At 34.2% G+C, this 18,800-nt stretch overlaps 1 protein-coding gene across 3 annotated transcripts in view; it reads right to left on the bottom strand.

Moving 5' to 3' along the window:
- Positions 1–18,800, bottom strand: part of LOC129247983 (GTPase-activating protein skywalker) — a 105,166-nt gene that overhangs the window by 41,094 nt on the left and 45,272 nt on the right. For 2 of the 3 annotated variants that reach the window (XM_054887371.1, XM_054887370.1), the window contains exons 4-7: positions 9,515–9,639; positions 8,924–9,252; positions 8,651–8,822; positions 721–750 (exon numbers count right to left, since the gene is read on the bottom strand). In XM_054887371.1, the coding sequence (XP_054743346.1) occupies positions 721–750; positions 8,651–8,822; positions 8,924–9,252; positions 9,515–9,639 (656 nt within the window). The remainder of the gene's footprint in view (positions 1–720; positions 751–8,650; positions 8,823–8,923; positions 9,253–9,514; positions 9,640–18,800) is intronic. The other variant, XM_054887372.1, reaches the window with a different exon arrangement.

Raw genomic sequence — 18,800 nt, 5'->3', positions numbered from 1 at the left:
TTGAGGTAAAAAAGAAAGTACTGAAACAATCTCGAAACGATTTAGCAATTGAAAACTGAAAACAAGTGACAATTCATGCCATTTTTGCCAGCTGAAATGTGGAAAAATGAGAGAAAAGCGAAATTATGAAACGATTTTGGATGTTACGGGCAAAGGCAGCCATTCAATATAAGTGCGTTAAGTGGTAAACAGGTAAACAGGCGGTAGGTAAGCAAAACGAAGAAGACGAGGCACATTTTTAAATCTTTTTTCTTTTTTTTTCTGTTTAGCAAAAGCTGGAAAATCATATGTAGAAGGTAGCCAATTTGAAAAAAAAACAAACGAAAAAGGAAAAACGCATTTGTCACATGCCTTCACACACACACAGGCGTATAGACATTTCTGCATGCATGTGTGTAGGTGGCATACACAACAAGCAGCCTGACCAAAGACTTCATATAAAACAAAACAAAAACAATATTTGCAACACCGACAAATCATCTCCAAATCAATCAAGTCAAGTTAGCAGACAAATTAAGCGGAAACGCAAATGCAAACTGAAAAATTGAAAAACTGAAATTGCAATTCAACTCAAATCTAGCATACAAGTAGTAGAACCAGCTTTGCATTTGCATTTTTAGCAGCACTTAAAAACTATTATTGCTTATTTATTGTTTTTCTATTTTTTTCATGGTTGTATGTATTGATATGATAATAAAAGTTATTTTCAGTGTCCCATACCAAATTGCGACAGGTCTCGGTGTACAATCGCTAAAATGTTTCAATGCACATTTCGGCAGTTCGAGTTACGAGTTACGAGAGAGTTACAGATGAGAAAAAGTAAATGAAATAAAAAACGAGATATATGTAAATCAAAGTAAATACGATACTTGTTGTTGTTGTGGCTGTTTTTGTTGCTATATTGTGTATTGTATAAATAATTATTGCTGTTTTTTGTTGTTGTTGTTGATTTTGTAAAGCTATTTAGTAAAACTAAGCAGAACAAATATATGTGCGCGCAAGAGGCAAGGAGGACGTAAATTTTTTCGTTTTTGTTTTTGTAACATATGAAATGATCACTGTTCCTGTAAGAAAATGGTTTGCTTCCCGGAAGGCGCTGAACTAGTAAATTATTATAAAAATTTATTCAAAAAACAAAAACGTCTTATATCCCTATTTATCGAAAAAGGCGATATGAGAACAGAAGACAATCAAAAATTGGGTATCTCTGAAGTAATTGAAATGTTGGTGTTTCGAAAACTTAAATTTTTTAAATTTTTTTTATATATTTTTTTTTTGCGTATCTTTGAACTAATCGAAATGTTGGTGGTTCGAAAACTTAAAATTAGTTTGTTTTTAAATTTATTTTTTGGGTATCTCTGAATTAATTGAAATTTTGGTGGATCGGAAACTTAACATTTTTTTATTTTTAAAAAATTTTTGTTTTTAATGTTTTTAAACTTAACTTAACATTTTTTAATTTTTTGTTTAAGTTTTTTAAAAAAAATTTTTTTTTTAATTTTTTTTTTTGCGAAATGTTGGTGGTTCGGAAACATTTTTTATTTTATTTATTTTTTAGGTATCTCTGAACAAATCGAAATTTTGGTGACTCGGACACCTGTTTTTTAATTTTTTTTTGTGTATCTCTGAATTAATTGAAATGTTGATGGTTCGGAAACTGATTTTTTTTATTTTGCTATTAAAAGCATACATAACAAAAAATTATTATATAATTTCAAATTAACGCAGCGCTAGCTTCGAAGGCTTACGGCTAAGACTTAAAATTACAAATTTCTCCGCGAAGCAAATGCATAAAATTTTTTCAAAAAAATTCAGTTGGCTAAGGAGTCGAAATTCGATCATCCTATACAATATTTATACCTTTCGATTAGAAATGCCTCTAGTATTAGGTGAGATAAAAAGTTCTGAATGTTTTCCGTTAGACTGGCAAAGGTATTTGACAGTTTTGTGGAGGTAAAAAAGAGAGACAATTTGATTACAATTTTATACAAGGCCGACCAAAACGGCTGTTGTGCCAGAAATGATCGATGCTGTGCGTCAATCGATAACTAAAGATCGTCATGTGACTTATCGGGAGATAAAGACATCCTTAGGCATTGGTGGAGCCAGCATACATTCGATACGGCACGAACATTTGGTCGTCAAGAAGATTTCTTTTCGTTAGATACCGCATAATACTATTGACCATTGCTCAAAAACAGGATCGTGTCGATTGGTGCAAAGAAATGTCTAAAAAATTCAGTCGCGGTTGTTCAAAGTACGCCTATGACATTGTAACAGGTGAAGAATCTTGGACCTATGCATATGAGCTGGAAAAAACAGCAATTCTAAGACGAGCTTAAAAAACATTTGTTCGCAGAAGAAGCACCTCATTGAAAATATTCACCAGCTTTGTATGCCAGAAGTTTCCGGAGAATTATTTAGTCAGAACATATGTAAATGAAAAAAATAATTTAAGTGAGTTATAGAAAAGAAACTAAAAAGTTCGACCCAAATTGGGGGACATCAGAATTCATTTTAGAGGTATGGTTCCTTCGGCAAAGTTTCTTATTTTGATCCCTAGAATACGATTTTCACAGAGCAATGAGCGATTTTTAAATCATATATTAGGGCGGGTCGATTTAAAAATCGCTCATTGCTCTGTGAAAATCGTATTCTAGAGATCAAAATAAGAAACTTTGCCGAAGGAACCATAACTCTAAAATGAATTCTGATGTCCCCCAATTTGGGTCGAACTATATATATATGGGGCGTTCCACGTCAACCGGACCAAAGCTCTGTCCAAAATTCTATGGGATGAAAATAATCATATAATATGTCAAAATACTCGTAAACTCATGCCCTTTCAATTGCAAAGTGGCAAATTTGAAAATTCAAAATGGCGTCATTACCGTGTCACCTCAAAGACACTAAATTCCAAAATTTGCAAATATATCTATCAATTACTTTTAAAAATAGGTTCAAAAATAATGACTCATGATATATTTGAATGTTTTTGGGGTCGCTGATGACGAATCCGATGTCAGTTTTTCAAAATTCAAAATGGCGGATCCAATATGGCGGACATTTTTCGAAAATTTTTTTGGATTCGCTTGAAACTCATCACTTGGGGGTTTTCCGGGTCGCTGATGACGAATCCGATGTCAGATTTTCAAAATTCAAAATGGCGGATCCAATATGGCGGACATTTTTCGAATATTTTTTTGGATTCGCTTGAAACTCATCACTTGAGGGTTTTCGGGGTCGCTGATGACGAATCCGATGTCAGTTTTTCAAAATTCAAAATGGCGGATCCAATATGGCGGATATTTTCGAAATTTTTTTTAATTTGCTTAAAATTTGTTACTCCGCTAAAGTCAATGGAGAAAAACGATTATTACAAAAAAGTCTCTTGCTTACCGATATTAAAGTAATGCATGCAGAATTTAAGGAAAAATATCCTGATTTGCCGATTGGCATGTCAAAGTTTGCTGCTTTGAGGCCAAAAAATTGTGTTTGTGCGGGATCGGCTGGCACTCATAGCGTTTGCGTCTGCTTAATTCATCAAAATTTTAAATTAATGATTGATGAGTTGAATTTTGAAAAACTGGCACCTGATTCAGAGCTTTTAATTAAAAATTATAAGGATTGTTTTAATTTTGTTTTATGTAAAATTCCTCAGCCCTCTTGTTTTCTTTTAGAATGCACCTCATGTCCTGGAATTGAAACCTTTTTAAATAAAGTGTCAACTGCTTTAGAAGCTAATGAAATTAGTGAAATTATTTGTAGATCTTGGCAATCGACTGATAGGTGTACTCTGAAGAAAATGTTCTTTTCCTCAGAAGATTTTATAGGAGAAATGTCCACTCAGTTTAAGAAACTTTTACCGCATCATTTTATTGCTAAGAGGCAGTCTGAGTACTTTCAGGAAAAAAAAATAATCTTCAAGACGGCGAAGTAATATTGCAGTGTGATTTTTCTGAAAACTATGCTTATTTCATTATAATAATGATGAATGCACAGTACATCCTGCAGTTTTCTATTACAAGGAAGGGAATGAAATGAAGCACCGCAGTATTGTTTTACTGTCAGACTGTACAACGCATGATACTGCAGCAGTTTACATATTACAGCAGACAGTAATACCGGAAATAAAGAAAGTATGCCCAAATGTCAAAAAAATATACTATTTTACTGACGGGGCTAAACAGCACTACAAAAATCGGTACCAAATAATAAATTTAATAAACCACGAAAAAGATTTTAATGTAAAGGCTGAGTGGCATTTCCATGCAACTGCTCATGGGAAAGGAGCATGCGATGGCGTTGGAGCAGTTTTAAAAAGAGAAGCAACGCGTGCCAGTTTACAACGTAAACCTCAAGACGCCATTTTGAATGCCAAAGCTCTTTTTGATTGGGCAAAAGAGCACATTAAATCGATTCAATTTTTTATTTATTCAAAACAGCAACATGAAAAAATGAAACGTTCGCTAAACAAGAGATTTTCCGCGGCACCTTCTGTAACAAAAATCCAATCAGCACATTGTTTTATAGTTACACCACATAATAAACTCAACGTTTATAGGTACTCGAATGACCATGAACCGCTCGCCATTGTCCAATATTAATCAGCCGTTTTGAAATATAAAACCATTTAAAGAGAGTTACTGTCAATCAGCCCTTTTCAGAGCTAATAAATTAATTAAAACACCAAAAAATAAACCTTTAATCAGCCCCTTTCAGGGCTAATAAAGTAGCTAAAACACCAAAAAATAAACCTTTAATCAGCCCCTTTCAGAGCTAATAAATTAATTAAAACACCAAAAAATAAACCTTTAATCAGCCCCTTTCAGGGCTAATAAAGTAGCTAAAACACCAAAAAATAAATCATCAATCAGCCCTTTTTAGGGCTATGAAACAACATTGATTTGACATATTGGATCCGCCATTTTGAATTTGAAAAACTGATATCGGATTCGCCATTAGCGACCTCGAAAACCCCCGAGTAACAAATTTTAAGCAAATTAAAAAAAATATTCGAAAAATGTCCGCCATATTGGATCCGCCATTTTGAATTTTGAAAAACTGACATCGGATTCGTCATCAGCGACCCCGAAAACCCCCAAGTGATGAGTTTCAAGCGAATCCAAAAAAATTTTCGAAAATATCCGCCATATTGGATCCGCCATTTTGAATTTTGAAAAACTGACATCGGATTCGTCATCAGCGACCCCGAAAATCCCCAAGTGATGAGTTTCAAGCGAATCCAAAAAAATTTTCGAAAAATGTCCGCCATATTGGATCCGCCATTTTGAATTTTGAAAATCTGACATCGGATTCGTCATCAGCGACCCGGAAAACCCCCAAGTGATGAGTTTCAAGCGAATCCAAAAAAATTTTCGAAAAATGTCCGCCATATTGGATCCGCCATTTTGAATTTTGAAAAACTGACATCGGATTCGTCATCAGCGACCCCAAAAACATTCAAATATATCATGAGTCATCATTTTTGAACCTATTTTTAAAAGAAATTGATAGATATATTTGCAAATTTTGGAATTTAGTGTCTTTGAGGTGACACGGTAATGACGCCATTTTGAATTTTCAAATTTGCCACTTTGCAATTGAAAGGGCATGAGTTTACGAGTATTTTGACATATTATATGATTATTTTCATCCCATAGAATTTTGGACAGAGCTTTGGTCCGGTTGACGTGGAACGCCCCATATATATATATATAAAAGTGCTTTGACAATTGGTTCAAGCGCATCCAGAAGTGTACTAACTTCCACGCGTGCTAACCATAAAACAAAAAATTAACAAAGTACTCATAGCATACCACTAATTTATCGCAAGCCCTTACATAAATTTCTCGAAGAGATAAAAAAACACAGATAGATCTCAAACTCCACAAGCAGATGGTTAGAAAGATCTGACCAAAAATCAATTATCTCATCTAGTAGCAAGATTATTGTTCCAATTTTCTATAGGTCTAGTGATTTCTGACACTGAGGTCACTATCTACTAGAGATGCATACAAAAATAGCGGTTCATTTATCACGATTTTTGACACATCTGCAGGGGTGGAGAAAATTCAAGCACAACCAATGCATTTCAGAGACAGTTCCACCAGACGGTGCGAAAAAATAAAATAATAAAAATTTAACGTGTACGAGTATGCATTAAACTTTTTTATTTAATAACAACGCGCCGTCAAATGAAGTGCAGCACGAATTCGCACGCCGCCTCATAGCTAAAAACAGAAAAATCGGCCACGGCGTGAATTCGTTAATTTAGACTGTTAATCTTTGTTTAGAGAGTTTGGAATTCTAAGCACCAAAAGCAAACACAAAACACATTCCTCTTGTTGATTTTGCGCTACTGCTACTACCTATTCAATGTGCCTTGATTTTCCATCAATTTTTGGTGAAGGTTGCAGAAATGACATGAGTCCTTGACCGAATGAAAAAAACTCTAATCGGAGAGAGGTTTCTACCATTTGTAGCAGCATATCAATTCGTCAACTGTAGCTGCCACTTCTTCATTAGTGAGCACAATTTAACTCCCCCTGGCTTTAGATGGCTCCTAAGAGCATTGGGTGCCTACTGGGTCTAAAGTTGGTTTTATCGGATGCGGCTTGGAGACCAAGCTACATGCGTTATTGTTCCACTCTAACTTGATTTTGAGAAATTTTACTAACTTTTAATGCAACACATGAGCTGAAAAGTCCTGGGCCTAGCACATAGCAGGCTTTATTAGTTTTATTGCATTCATCTCTTTTTCAGTTAGTGCTAACCTTAAAAAGACAGCTGTTAAAATTTCATGATAGTTTACTCATTAGTTCGTGAGTTATTGAGCTAAGAGTGTCGCTAATTTTTTTTTTTTTTTAATTTAGTGTTTTAATTTTACACTGTTTCTTGCTGGGAAAAAAATACCGATCAAGCGAAGCAAATATGGTCTTACAGACACCGATGATGCAATGATGAACAACGCAGTAGACTTCCAAATGAGGCGGTAACAGCAGAAAAGATCACAAAAACCCACAAAACGGTTTGAATGAGCGGAAAGTGAAGTTGCGTTAGTTAAGATATCAAAAGTTGGCTTTATATTACGTGAGGATTTGACTATGAGAAAGCTCTGATCAAAGTGGGTGTCGCGTTTGCTCACTGTTGCATAAAACAAGAACGTGTTGATGATGGCAAAACAATGGCAAAACTACATGAATTGAACTTTGAATTGCTCCCACATCCACCGTATTTCCCAGATTGGCTCCCAACGACTACTGGCTGTTCATAGACCTAAAAAAATACTCGCCGGTAATAAATTTCGCTCGAATGAAGAGCTTATCGCTGTAACTGAGTTCTATTTTGAGGCAAAAGATAAATCGATCTACCAAAGTGGTATTGAAATGTTAGAGCGATGCTGGCATGATTGCGTTGTTTGGAAATTACGTTGATGAATAAAGCTAATTTGTAACAAACAAAATGAGACGTGTTTTCTTTGTTAGGCGCGGGACTTTTTAGCCCAAGTATGATTTTGTATATTAATGGCGAATTCGCCACGTCATTCTGCAAGTATATATAATTTTTAAAAACAAAAAAAAAAATATATTATATTTCTATAAAGGGTGGTTAAATTTCAAGGGCCGATGTTGAATGTGAACCACACCTAAACGTCAACGACAACGTTGGACTTCTTTCTTTGTATATATTTGAAAGAAAAGGTGTACGTCGATAAGCCAGCAATAATTCAAGAGCTAAAGGATGAGATAATTCGGCACATCAACGGCATAGAACCTCAATTATGCCTCAGCGTCATCAAAAATTTGGACCATCGGATGGAGATGTGCCGCCGAGGCCGCGGCGGCCATTTGGCCGATATTTTGTTCCATACGTAATTGAGCCATACCAATATCATTATAATAACGAGAAATGACAATAATTTCCTAAAAAATTGTATTTTATTCAAAATCAACACCGGCCCTTGAAACTTAACCACCCTTTGAATAAATGGTGAAATGTTTCTTCAATAAATTCGCAAATAAGTTTGCACTTAGTAGTGAATTTTAATTAAAAAATTATTAATAGTCATAGGCACATAATTTTTTTAGCAAACCTCTTGCACGCACATATTTGCACGTTCGCTTGATAATTTAATTAAAGCTTACTTAACATGTAAATAATTATTACTGATGTAGCTTAAAATTAAACTAAGCTGAATTGAAAAGCTGAAACATTGCATTCGACTCAAAATAAAAGAGGCAAATGTGTGTACATTGGATATACAAAGAGAGCTAAAGTGAGGAGGGATAATTTATTAAGAATAGCGAAAGATGTACTAAATAAAAGCTTAGTGGAGATTGCTTTGATTGAAAAAATACAAAAAAAAATCAGATGGCAAATGGAAATAAGGAAAGGGGCAAAAGTAGTATTAGATCAAGAAATGCAATTTCTCAGTGTCAAGAACAGCTTATCGGAGCGCTTGAAATTAATTAAACGAAAACATAAAAGAATTTCTTTTTGTTTTGATGTTTCATTTGATTTCAAAATCTTGCCGAACACCCTAGTAATTTAATATTTTTTGTTAATTTTTAGTACAGCTTCAGTATATTTCTTTTGTTGTTTTTAATTTTAGTTTCATATTTGATCGGCATGCATATAAGAAACTCACCTCACGTATGGTCAATGTGTGCGACATCATTTGTATATTGACTTGTGATTGACTCGATGGCAAATTATCACTGGATCGCGACTTAACTAATTGCTTCGATCCGCTATTCAATACGGAACGGCTCTTTAGTATCATTTCAGTCTTCATAAATATTCTAGAGATATATGTGGAACTGTGCGCGATAGAGAGTGAGAGAGAGAGAGAGAGTGGAAAAAGTTAAATGATTAAAGCCCATCGATATGATTAAATTCAACCAATTGCACCCACACTCACCTCAATCCCCTAATACTAAATGCGGCATGCAATAATTTCGATGGTGACACTGGTATCTTCTTGCAGAATTTAATCAACGCATTACCAATGTCATTTTTAATATTATCTGGACTCCATTCGTTGTTGGATTGACACTCTTTGTGGAAGAGATTGATTATCACGAGCGCGACACGATACAGCACCTTAATTCCCTCATGGAAATAGCAATCCATAATGCGTACTAAATGTTGAAATGGTAGGCCAGCTAATATCCACCAGCACCAATCCATGAAGACGCGTTCCAGTTTAACGCCAGGGCAGATGCGTTGAAAATAGGTCACGGCACTTTTCTGCAAATTAGATGAAGAACAATGAGCAAAGGGATGCTATTAAAGCAAAAAACAAAAACAAAAAAAAACCATTTAAACAAAGTTTTGATCCCTGTTTTCGCTGCTAATTTAAATGCAACGCACAAAAGTATGCTAATTAATTTGGTATAGTTTATTATTTGTGAGACATTAAATTTCGTGTGAGCGCAGTAAAGATAAACGTAGCATACTTTTTGGCTGCGGTGACTTCTTTAAGGTTACTGACCCCTTTTTTTATACTTACGCTGTGCTTTTTGGCAATTTGCATCACCGTTTTCCAGGTGACTTCATGCTGTAATTTGGTTTGTTTTATAAATACTTTTTCCTTGCTACCGACAAGCGCCGCCAAACAATGATACGCTTCCTCCTCTGAAATAAAAACAAAAAAAAACCATATGAAAAGGATGGATATTAGAAATTGTAAACTAAATAAATTGGCAATAAAACAAACAAGGTATTAAAAGAGAGCTCACAAGACACTCGTAGATGGTTCAAGTACATCAGAGTCGGGTGGAGTAAATTCGGAATTAAAGGAAGCAAATGAAATGCAGATATCACAATGGGACCTAGGGTCATCGAGTGTCTTGTCTCAGACAAGCAACCTGACTAGCCTAACCTAACTAAAATTCGGAATTATAAAAAAATTTTTAGGCTTCTTTTGAATTTCACTTATTGACTGTTATCGCCTATAAAAGCTCCAAGCCAAAGAAGCCAAGACAAAACCGAAATTAATATACGTATTTTAATGCCTGAGTCATTCCTTATGTATGCTGTTCTCTAACTTGGGTTTTATAACTTATATTTCACACATTTTTGTATAATTCCTCAGAATTTTAGAACTTCTATAATGAAAAAAAAAAAATAATAATACAAAAAAAAAACCGAAACCTCTGACAGCGCAAATAGGTAAATAGTACCATGCAGATTACCCCAAAACTGATTTAGAGTCACAATATAGGTTTTATGTCTAAGGAACCGTCATCCCCATCCAGACACTTGCACACAAACTGTATTACCTCCTAGACACACAGCAAAGTCTTACGAAACGTAGTGAATTTTTTTAATTCGATTTTTTGTTACCGATCAAAGGTAAGCCCGGCTCAGAATTTTATAGATAGACAGATTCATTTATCATTATTTCACAAAATTTCAGAATGTTATATTTCAAAAAAAAAAAAAAAAAAAAAAGACGCACGCCACAAATTCGAAGAAAAGTTATGAAGACCAAAGACGCCATACTATCATTATTAATATGATTTTTGTGAATCATCGCTAAAGGGTTAGCAGACCAAAATTCGCATTAGCCACGCGGGCACAAAATGATAACAGATGCCTCATAAGTCTTATTAACACACATTCATACGTACATATTCATATGTACATATAAAAATTATGACTTCAATATGACATTGAGCTGGCTAAGCATTCGCGATTGACCTATATGAGGTGGGAGATGGTGAAAGGAATTTTGTCAACTTTTTATTACTGCTTAAGCAGCCAAGTTATCATACGTAAATTGTTGAATATTTGAATTTAAAAATATTTTTGGATTAAAGCCAAACAAAGATACAAAATGCAAACAACAGGCGGCTATTTATTTTTTACAAGAAAATTTTCCGATGCCAAGATAGAAAATATTAAAAAAAAAAAATTCAGAGGCAAACAGGATGAGAAATTGAAATGGATAGAAAATGGTAATGTAGGTATAGAAAGAAAGACAAAATATTTAATGAATAGCAAAATACATAAATTAACAGCGGCACGAGCATTAGAAGAGGGATTATTTAAAAATATAAAAAAATAATAATAATTAATAAATATCATTAGGAAACATTAAATATAAATGTAGAAGACTAATAAAGATTTGTTTGCGGGTTTTTTTTCTTTTATTTGTACATCTACTTATAATACTGTAAATGATTTGAAATTGGAGTGTAAAATTGAGTGAGTAAAAATAAGTAAAGAAATGGAAATAAGAAATTTGCACGAAAATAAAATAAGTTATAAATAAAATGGCAAAAAACTAGAAAACAAAAAATAGAGAAAGAGAGAAGAAGAAATCAAGGAAAAGAAAAAGGAAAAGGGAAAAAACTAAAATAAAATGAGTCCAAAAAAATGAGGAAAAAATAAAAAATATTGTACAAGAAAATAAAATAAAAATAAAATGAATGAAACAGCAAAATGAACAAAAAAAATTATAAAATAAGATAAAAATACTGACAAAAGAAAGAAAATGTATATGAAGGATTTTATACTTGCTGAAGGTTTTTAATTTTTTTTAATTAAACAAAAAAATTAATTAAAGAAATGATAAAAAAAATGATGAAAGTATAAAAGAGGAAGTAATATGAGGAAACTAACAAATAATAAAATAAAGATCAAATGTATAAAGGTAAAGTTAGGTTGAAGCGGTTCTCCTGTGAGGCACACTCAGGCTCATAGCCCAATGTGATGTCGCATGGGGAGCTTTCTCTATCTCTCCTAAAACCAGTGTGTGCTTTTCAAATATTTTAGAATATCATCAATTTCTTCAGAAGTGAGATCTTAAATTTAAAATTTATAAAAAAAAAAACAGAAAAAAAAACAAAAAAAAAAAAATAAAAAAGAATAATGTATAAAAGAGAAAGTGTATTAAACTAAAAAATATAAAATAAATTTCGAACAAACAAAAAAATGAATAAAGAATAAACGATGAAACTAAAAAATTATAAAATAAAAGTGAGATCGCGGCCGCGAATGGGTTGGTGCGTGACTACCATTCGGAATTCACAGAGAGAACGTTGGTTCGAATCTCGGTGAAACGCCAAAATTAAGAAAAAACATTTTTCTAATAGCTATCGCCCCTCGGCAGGCAATGGCAAACCTCCGAGTGTATTTCTGCCATGAAAAAGCTCCGTTTCTGGACCGTCTCAAGGCCATAGTCAAGGTAAAAGGTGGTCATATCGAGCAAAAGTAAATTGATTCTTAATTTTGTATTATTTCAATACATTTTTTACTTTGAATTAAATAAAAGTAATTTTCCAAACTAAATGTATAACCTTTTTGATTGGTTACACTTCGAGCGACGGACCCTGTGGAAAGTAGATTTTTACCTAATACTCTTTTTACAGGAATTTTTTGGGTACGTACGAGTATCAATCATATAAAAAAGGGAAGTAGGTGCATAAACCTAATTGTGGAGTTTTGAAGAGCTGCCTGAGAGCTTCACTCGCAATGGCTTTAAAAAAACCTTAATCTTCTGCAGGATGCACTCAGATATATTGTAGCTGGTCCAGTAAGTATTTGGTGCTTGTTGCCCTTATTAGCGAGTTCAGGTTATGTAATTACTCGTTTTGACTGAAACACCTCAGTTAATTTACATCTTTATATGCACCAAACTAAATCTGCATAGCCAATTAACATCACAAATGGATTTACCACACACTTTCTAGAAGTGTCAGTCAGGCGCTCTCATCTCTTCTAAACAAAAGTGCATCTATAGTACGAAAATTTGCATGCGATTTTGTGCTGAGTACAAATTTGCTTAGCTTACAAATCTGCTTAATGCATTTTAAAGTGTGCAAAATAGATATTTGTTGTAAATTATGATGAACACAAACGTGATGGCCGATGTACTGGCAACGCCAAGAATAATAAACAAATGCAGTTTGGCAGCTATAAATAGAGTGAACGAAATATAAATATGTATGTATGTAAATAAATATATAATACATATGCATTGATGTGCATTTATAGCATTGCCATTATCGTCACCTGTTTCATATAAAATTAACATTTCCATTTGCCTACCAACAATGCCCAGTGGTGGGTCCTGGCTGCCCCAGCTCAGCTTTTGACACCTTTTTCTCCCCTACAGATGCACACAAACATGTACACACCCACTTGTAGGCGCTACATACATCTAGTTATATATTACACTCATACAAACGTAGCTATGAAGTGCAAGAAATATTAGCAAATTCACACAACAATTGCACTGGTGCCAGTGAGCTTTAGGTCAAGAAAATTCATTTTACAAGGCTGTCATGTCGTTGCTCGCCAATTGCAATCATTTCAGCAATAACAGAATAAAAACAACTAGAATAACGAAAACAAAAACAAAAACAATAACAGTGACAATAGAAAAAAGATAACGAGCGACGCAGACGTGCAACGACGCTTTAAAAGGCAAATTCACAAAACGTTGACAGATCGTAAGTCGTCACCGAGGAAAAGGAGGGCGAGGACGGCATTTGAAGGATGTCAGGGGGAGGCAGATAAAGAAAAAAACAATAAAGCGAACTATAAGCTGGACTCCCTGACCGCCCAGTCTCGTTAGTTATGTAGCTACATCTATAAATATGTACTCTGGTATATCTGAAATAAATTTAGTAGACTGAAGGCAGCGACGAATGGACAACCAGTGACTCTGACGTGCTACTGGCTGCTTGACCAATGGGACAACCAGCAAATGCCTCTCCATCCAATTGAGCTCCAATTCAGCTGGTAATTGCATTTACGGTGCAAACGAGGCGCAAGCGAACGAGCAAACTTTGTTATGTTCGTATGTGGAGAGTAGTTAGTAGGTGACTTGAAATAGAAATTGTACCGTCAAAGCAACTTATATAGAAATGCAATTTTGGTTTCTTTTTTTTCGTTTTTTTCTTTGATTAGTTACTCGTAGTAGTTATCGGCTGAGCTGCACAGCAAAAGAATAACTTGGTTGCAATTTTATGCGAATATGCAAAAGAAAAAGGAAAAAATAAAATAAAAACAGAAGAAAAAATGGATGTATGGATGCATTTGTTTGAGTGTCGAACGGGGTTTTACGGGCTTATTGTATGGCCATGTAAAACTACGTCAGCGCACCACTCGCGTATATTTAGAACAATCATTTGATTATTTTATAATTACCAGCAATATTTTTAAAATTGCGTAATTATCGTCGGAGGCTTAGAAATCAGCTGATAGACAGCAATTACTGCAAAATAAATTTCCATTTTTTGAGGTCATTGTGCCAAATTCACTAATAAAGATTGAATTACTTTTCATAAGAATACAAAAAATGTTATTGACTTAACAAAGTTACAAAAAAAATTAAATATTAAGAGATGAGAGATAAGGAATTAAATAAAATTAATAAAAACAAAATAATTATTGAATATAGTAGAACAAAAGAAGAAAAATATATATAAAAACAAAAATAAAATAAAATAAAATAAAATAAAATAAAATAAAATAAAAACTAAATTAAAATAAAATAAAAAATGAAATAAATAATAGAGATTACAACGAAAAAAAACTTAAAAACAGAGCAAAACTAATATTCTTATTAAAATAAAATAAAAATTAAATTTTCGTTTATTAAAAATAAAGAAATATTAAAAATGATCGATTAACAAAAACAATAAAACTGGAATAGCATAGGAAAAGAAAAAATTATAATAGAAAAAATTAGTTAAAACAGAATAAAGAAGTAAGTAAAAATCCTAAAGATTAAGTAAGGAATAAAAAAAATATAAAAAAATAACAAACTTATTTTTATTTAATAAAACTAAAGAAAAATAATTACACATCAAAAAATATTAAATTGAAAGAATTTGTTAAAACAGAATAATGTAAAAAATTATAAACAAAACTAAAGTAAAAATATAATAAGTTCGTGCGTTTTTTAAAGGTGGTTTTAAAATTAATAAAAAATATGTTTAAAGTATTTATTAATCAATAATATATTTTCCTTCATTATTTACAATGTCTTCCCAACGTTTAGGCAAATTTTTAATTCCCTGCTTGGAGCCCAAATACCCTTCGATATCCCTATTTATAGCTTCTTTTTAGAAGTAGTTCTTGTTACTCATATCGGATTGAAGTCCACGGAAAAGGTGATAATCACAAGGTGTAATATCCGCAGAGTATGGTGGATGCGGCATTAGCTCCCATTCGAGCTCGTTCAGCTTGCCTAATGTTTGACTTGCAGTATGAGGTCTTGCGTTGTGGTGGTGAAACAAAACTTTGCGTCTATTCTCTAAAGACTCTCGATTTTTGTTAAGTGCCCCATTCAGGTTTGATAGCTGATGGGAATAATAATTAGCAGTTATCGTCGGGTTTGGGTTCAGAAGTTCATAATAAACAATACCGGTCATATCCCACCAAATAGACAGCTGAATCTTCTTGGGGTGAAAACCATCTCTAGGGGTCGGTTCTGGTGTTTCATCATTATCTAACCATTGGCGTTTGCGAACAGGATTATTGTAAAGGACCCAGTTTTTATCACCAGTAATAATACGGTTCAAAAAACTTTCATTTTCAAGCCATTGCAGCAGCTGAGAACACACATTCACTCTCTGCTGATTTGGCTCAGCTTCCACAAGTTCGAGCAAGGCGTTGGAGTTAAAGACTTCAGGAGGACCAGCGCGCGGGGCATCCTCCACGTCGCAGTTATCACTTCGGAATTTTGAAAACCACCTTTGCGCAGTCCTTACACTCACGGTATCCGTGTTTATTTCTGCAGCAGCAGTTGTTGCATTTTTACCACTTTTATAAAAAATTACAAAATATGCCTCTTATACGCGTTCGAAGATTCCATTTTAGTTTTTAACAACACGTGCTTCTATCCGGGATTAAAATCACTTGTTGAATGCACAATATATCAATAGTTTATATGAATAGTTCCGTTATATTCCGCGAATAATTTTTTGTATGCAAAAATCGTACAAAAGCGAAATTATGGGTAAAATACGCACGAACTTATGGACTGACCTGATAAAATGTTTGTTACCGTAATGCCAATCAGAAAGTCAGGAAAGGTACCACTCTTCAACTGCTCAGTGAGAGAAGTGCCATTGGGATACCTATGGTCACGAGCAAATTAAAAAATCAAGAATATCTAAGAAAACAATAGAGCATGGAGAGATGAAGACACCTACGTAACAGCTGGGTTACTATGGCCGCAAATAAACAAGAAAAAAAGATAAAGGTACTGCTTCGCCTTTCAAGAGAGGATATCTCGAAGGTCGTGGCTTGTATAACCGGTTATTGACTATTTGGCCGGCATTCCTTGAGACTAGGAGTTTTCTCCCATGAAATATTGAAGAAGTGGTAGAAATGAGGAAGAGGAAGAGGAAGAGGAAGAAACAGTTCAACACTTACTTTGCAATTGCTCAGCCTTAGCTAAAATCAGAGCCGGTTTTCTAGGTAAATCTGTTTTCAATTCTCTTACAGAACATTTTGGCGTGGGGATTGGACCAATCCCGCGCATAGGAGCCACAAAATGGTTCCAGGAAGAAAAATAAATGAGGTTCCCGTGTCGCACAGTGGGATCACCACGGAGGTCTGTGAGGTCTAAGTAAATTGGTCGTACATACCGACCACCACCATAACATAACCTAACCTAATGTTAATCAGGTCGGCAGTAGCTTTTTGGTCGATGTCCAATACGAATATGAAAAGCACTTTTTCTCCTAGAATCACTCGAGAAGAAGCAAAACTTACTTTTGAACATAACAAAAAACGATGACAAACAACTTTAGCAAATTATAATTATAATAATACAACTTTAGAGCATCATTTTGGCGTTCGTAAATTGAAATTGAAGCAATTTGAAGCTATTTGAAAGTTCGACTGGCCTACAGCAATTACAAAAATTAGACTCTTCTGGGAACGTCGAGTGTAAATCTGATATCAAAACTATGATGTGTTGATGTCAGCAGTATCAGAAAATCAATGCCTTGTAATAAATTTGTGGCTTTACAAAAAAAAATCAATTTATTCTACATAATAGTTTTAGGGCCAAGGTGATGTTCTTAGTTGCCAGATCTACACAAGAAAAAAGCGAAATTTGCTCGGTGCTTCTTTAAAGTTGTTGTAGTATCACAAGCCTTTGCATTTCAACCTTTCAAGAATGCTGTTGAAGTCACAGTCTTGACCAGTAACCGCCAGTGCTAACTCATGTTAGTGTCGTTCGAAACTTTCCCGTAAACGCAACCAAACAAAAATGAGTGAGAAGTACGCGAAGCGTTTTGATGAGTTTTCCGAGCGCGGCTTGAAACGACTGATGACAAAAAACAGGATAAAGTGATCATCCAACTTTTTAAGCGGGACTCTTCTTTGCGACTACGCCAAGCACATACAATTCTTGCTAAAAAGGGAATAGATGTGAGTATCAACACCATCGAATGACGATTGATGGAGGCGAACATATCCCATCGTCCCACATTATAAAAACCACTACTCTCAGAAAAACAATCTGTAAGGCCTGGAAACAAGCAAATGGCGTCACAGTAATGGACTGGCCTTCCCAGTCCGCAGACGCCAATCGCATTGACAATGTGTGGGGAACTATGAAAACGCTTCTTGCCGGAAGGCCAGTTCATGATTTAAAGCAACTCGTGCGTCAAGTTGGCAAAATCCAGTCCTGTTTGCGGACGAGTTACGCAGAAAAGCTGGTTCAAAGCATGTAGAAGATGCCAGGCTATACTCGACAACGAAGAAGGCTACACGGCTTATTAAGTAATTGCGACTCGTAGTTTTGTACATATTTTGATGTAAAAAAAAATGTGAAATATATTTTTTTTATACTTCATGATTAATCGCGGTTCCTTTTTTCTGACAAAGACTGTATGTACTTATAGTAATATATATTCGGCCTATGTAGCCATGTAGCAAAGCTCCTTATAAGCTTTGTTTATGAACTTTCTTTCTTTTACACAGCTGAAAAGTTTACTTATAAATTTCAATGAAATTAATAGAGAAACTTTTCTTACAAGCAACTTATTTCATCTAATTACCCTACAAGGAAATTTTCTGATTTATAATTATATCGAAAATTCATACCAGACTAGACTATTAAACGAATACAAAAATTGTTAATTGAATACTTTTATTGCCTGTAAGAACTTTGTAACTAATAATCAGCCTAAGTGATAACAGATTCCTATGTATTTGTGTATAGACACATACATACATATTTTCACAATGCATGAACTAATTACAGTTTAGGTAGTTTGTAAATATTTTGATTGTTTAAGTGATAATTTACAATCAAAATGTACCAAAGACCCCACATTAAAGTGCAGGAGAGACGAAAATCCTTGACGCGTCCATCAATAATCCAAAACATTGATACTGATTAGCGTTGTCTTTCCGATTTTCTGTCAGCTGGTCGCTTATCAGCAAATGATTTACATACTTACAAATGCACACATACACACATAAGCTAGTATGTAAATGGGTATTTACAATCAACACAAACTGGTCGAAGCCGGTCAGGTGCTATCTCCACTACTCTTATCAGTTGATGCAATCAAAACAAAATCAATGTGAATAATAAATAAAGTAGGAATAGTTGAGTTGATTTTATGGAAGCAAGTAGACCCATTGACGGTGCAATGTGATTTGTTTGAGGAATTGACGTACCACACATTGATATACTTTGTAGAGGGCGCATGGCACAGCAGCTGCGCAATAAAATCCAATTTGCAATTGGAAATTTTCAAAACAAAAATTATATTTAATTGGCGTTTAAAATGCAGTTTTGCTTCATTAGTCACAAC

This window comes from Anastrepha obliqua, chromosome 5 (assembly GCF_027943255.1).
Source record: "Anastrepha obliqua isolate idAnaObli1 chromosome 5, idAnaObli1_1.0, whole genome shotgun sequence".
Taxonomy (NCBI): Eukaryota; Metazoa; Arthropoda; class Insecta; order Diptera; family Tephritidae; genus Anastrepha; species Anastrepha obliqua.
This window is presented reverse-complemented; position numbering and strand designations above follow the sequence as displayed.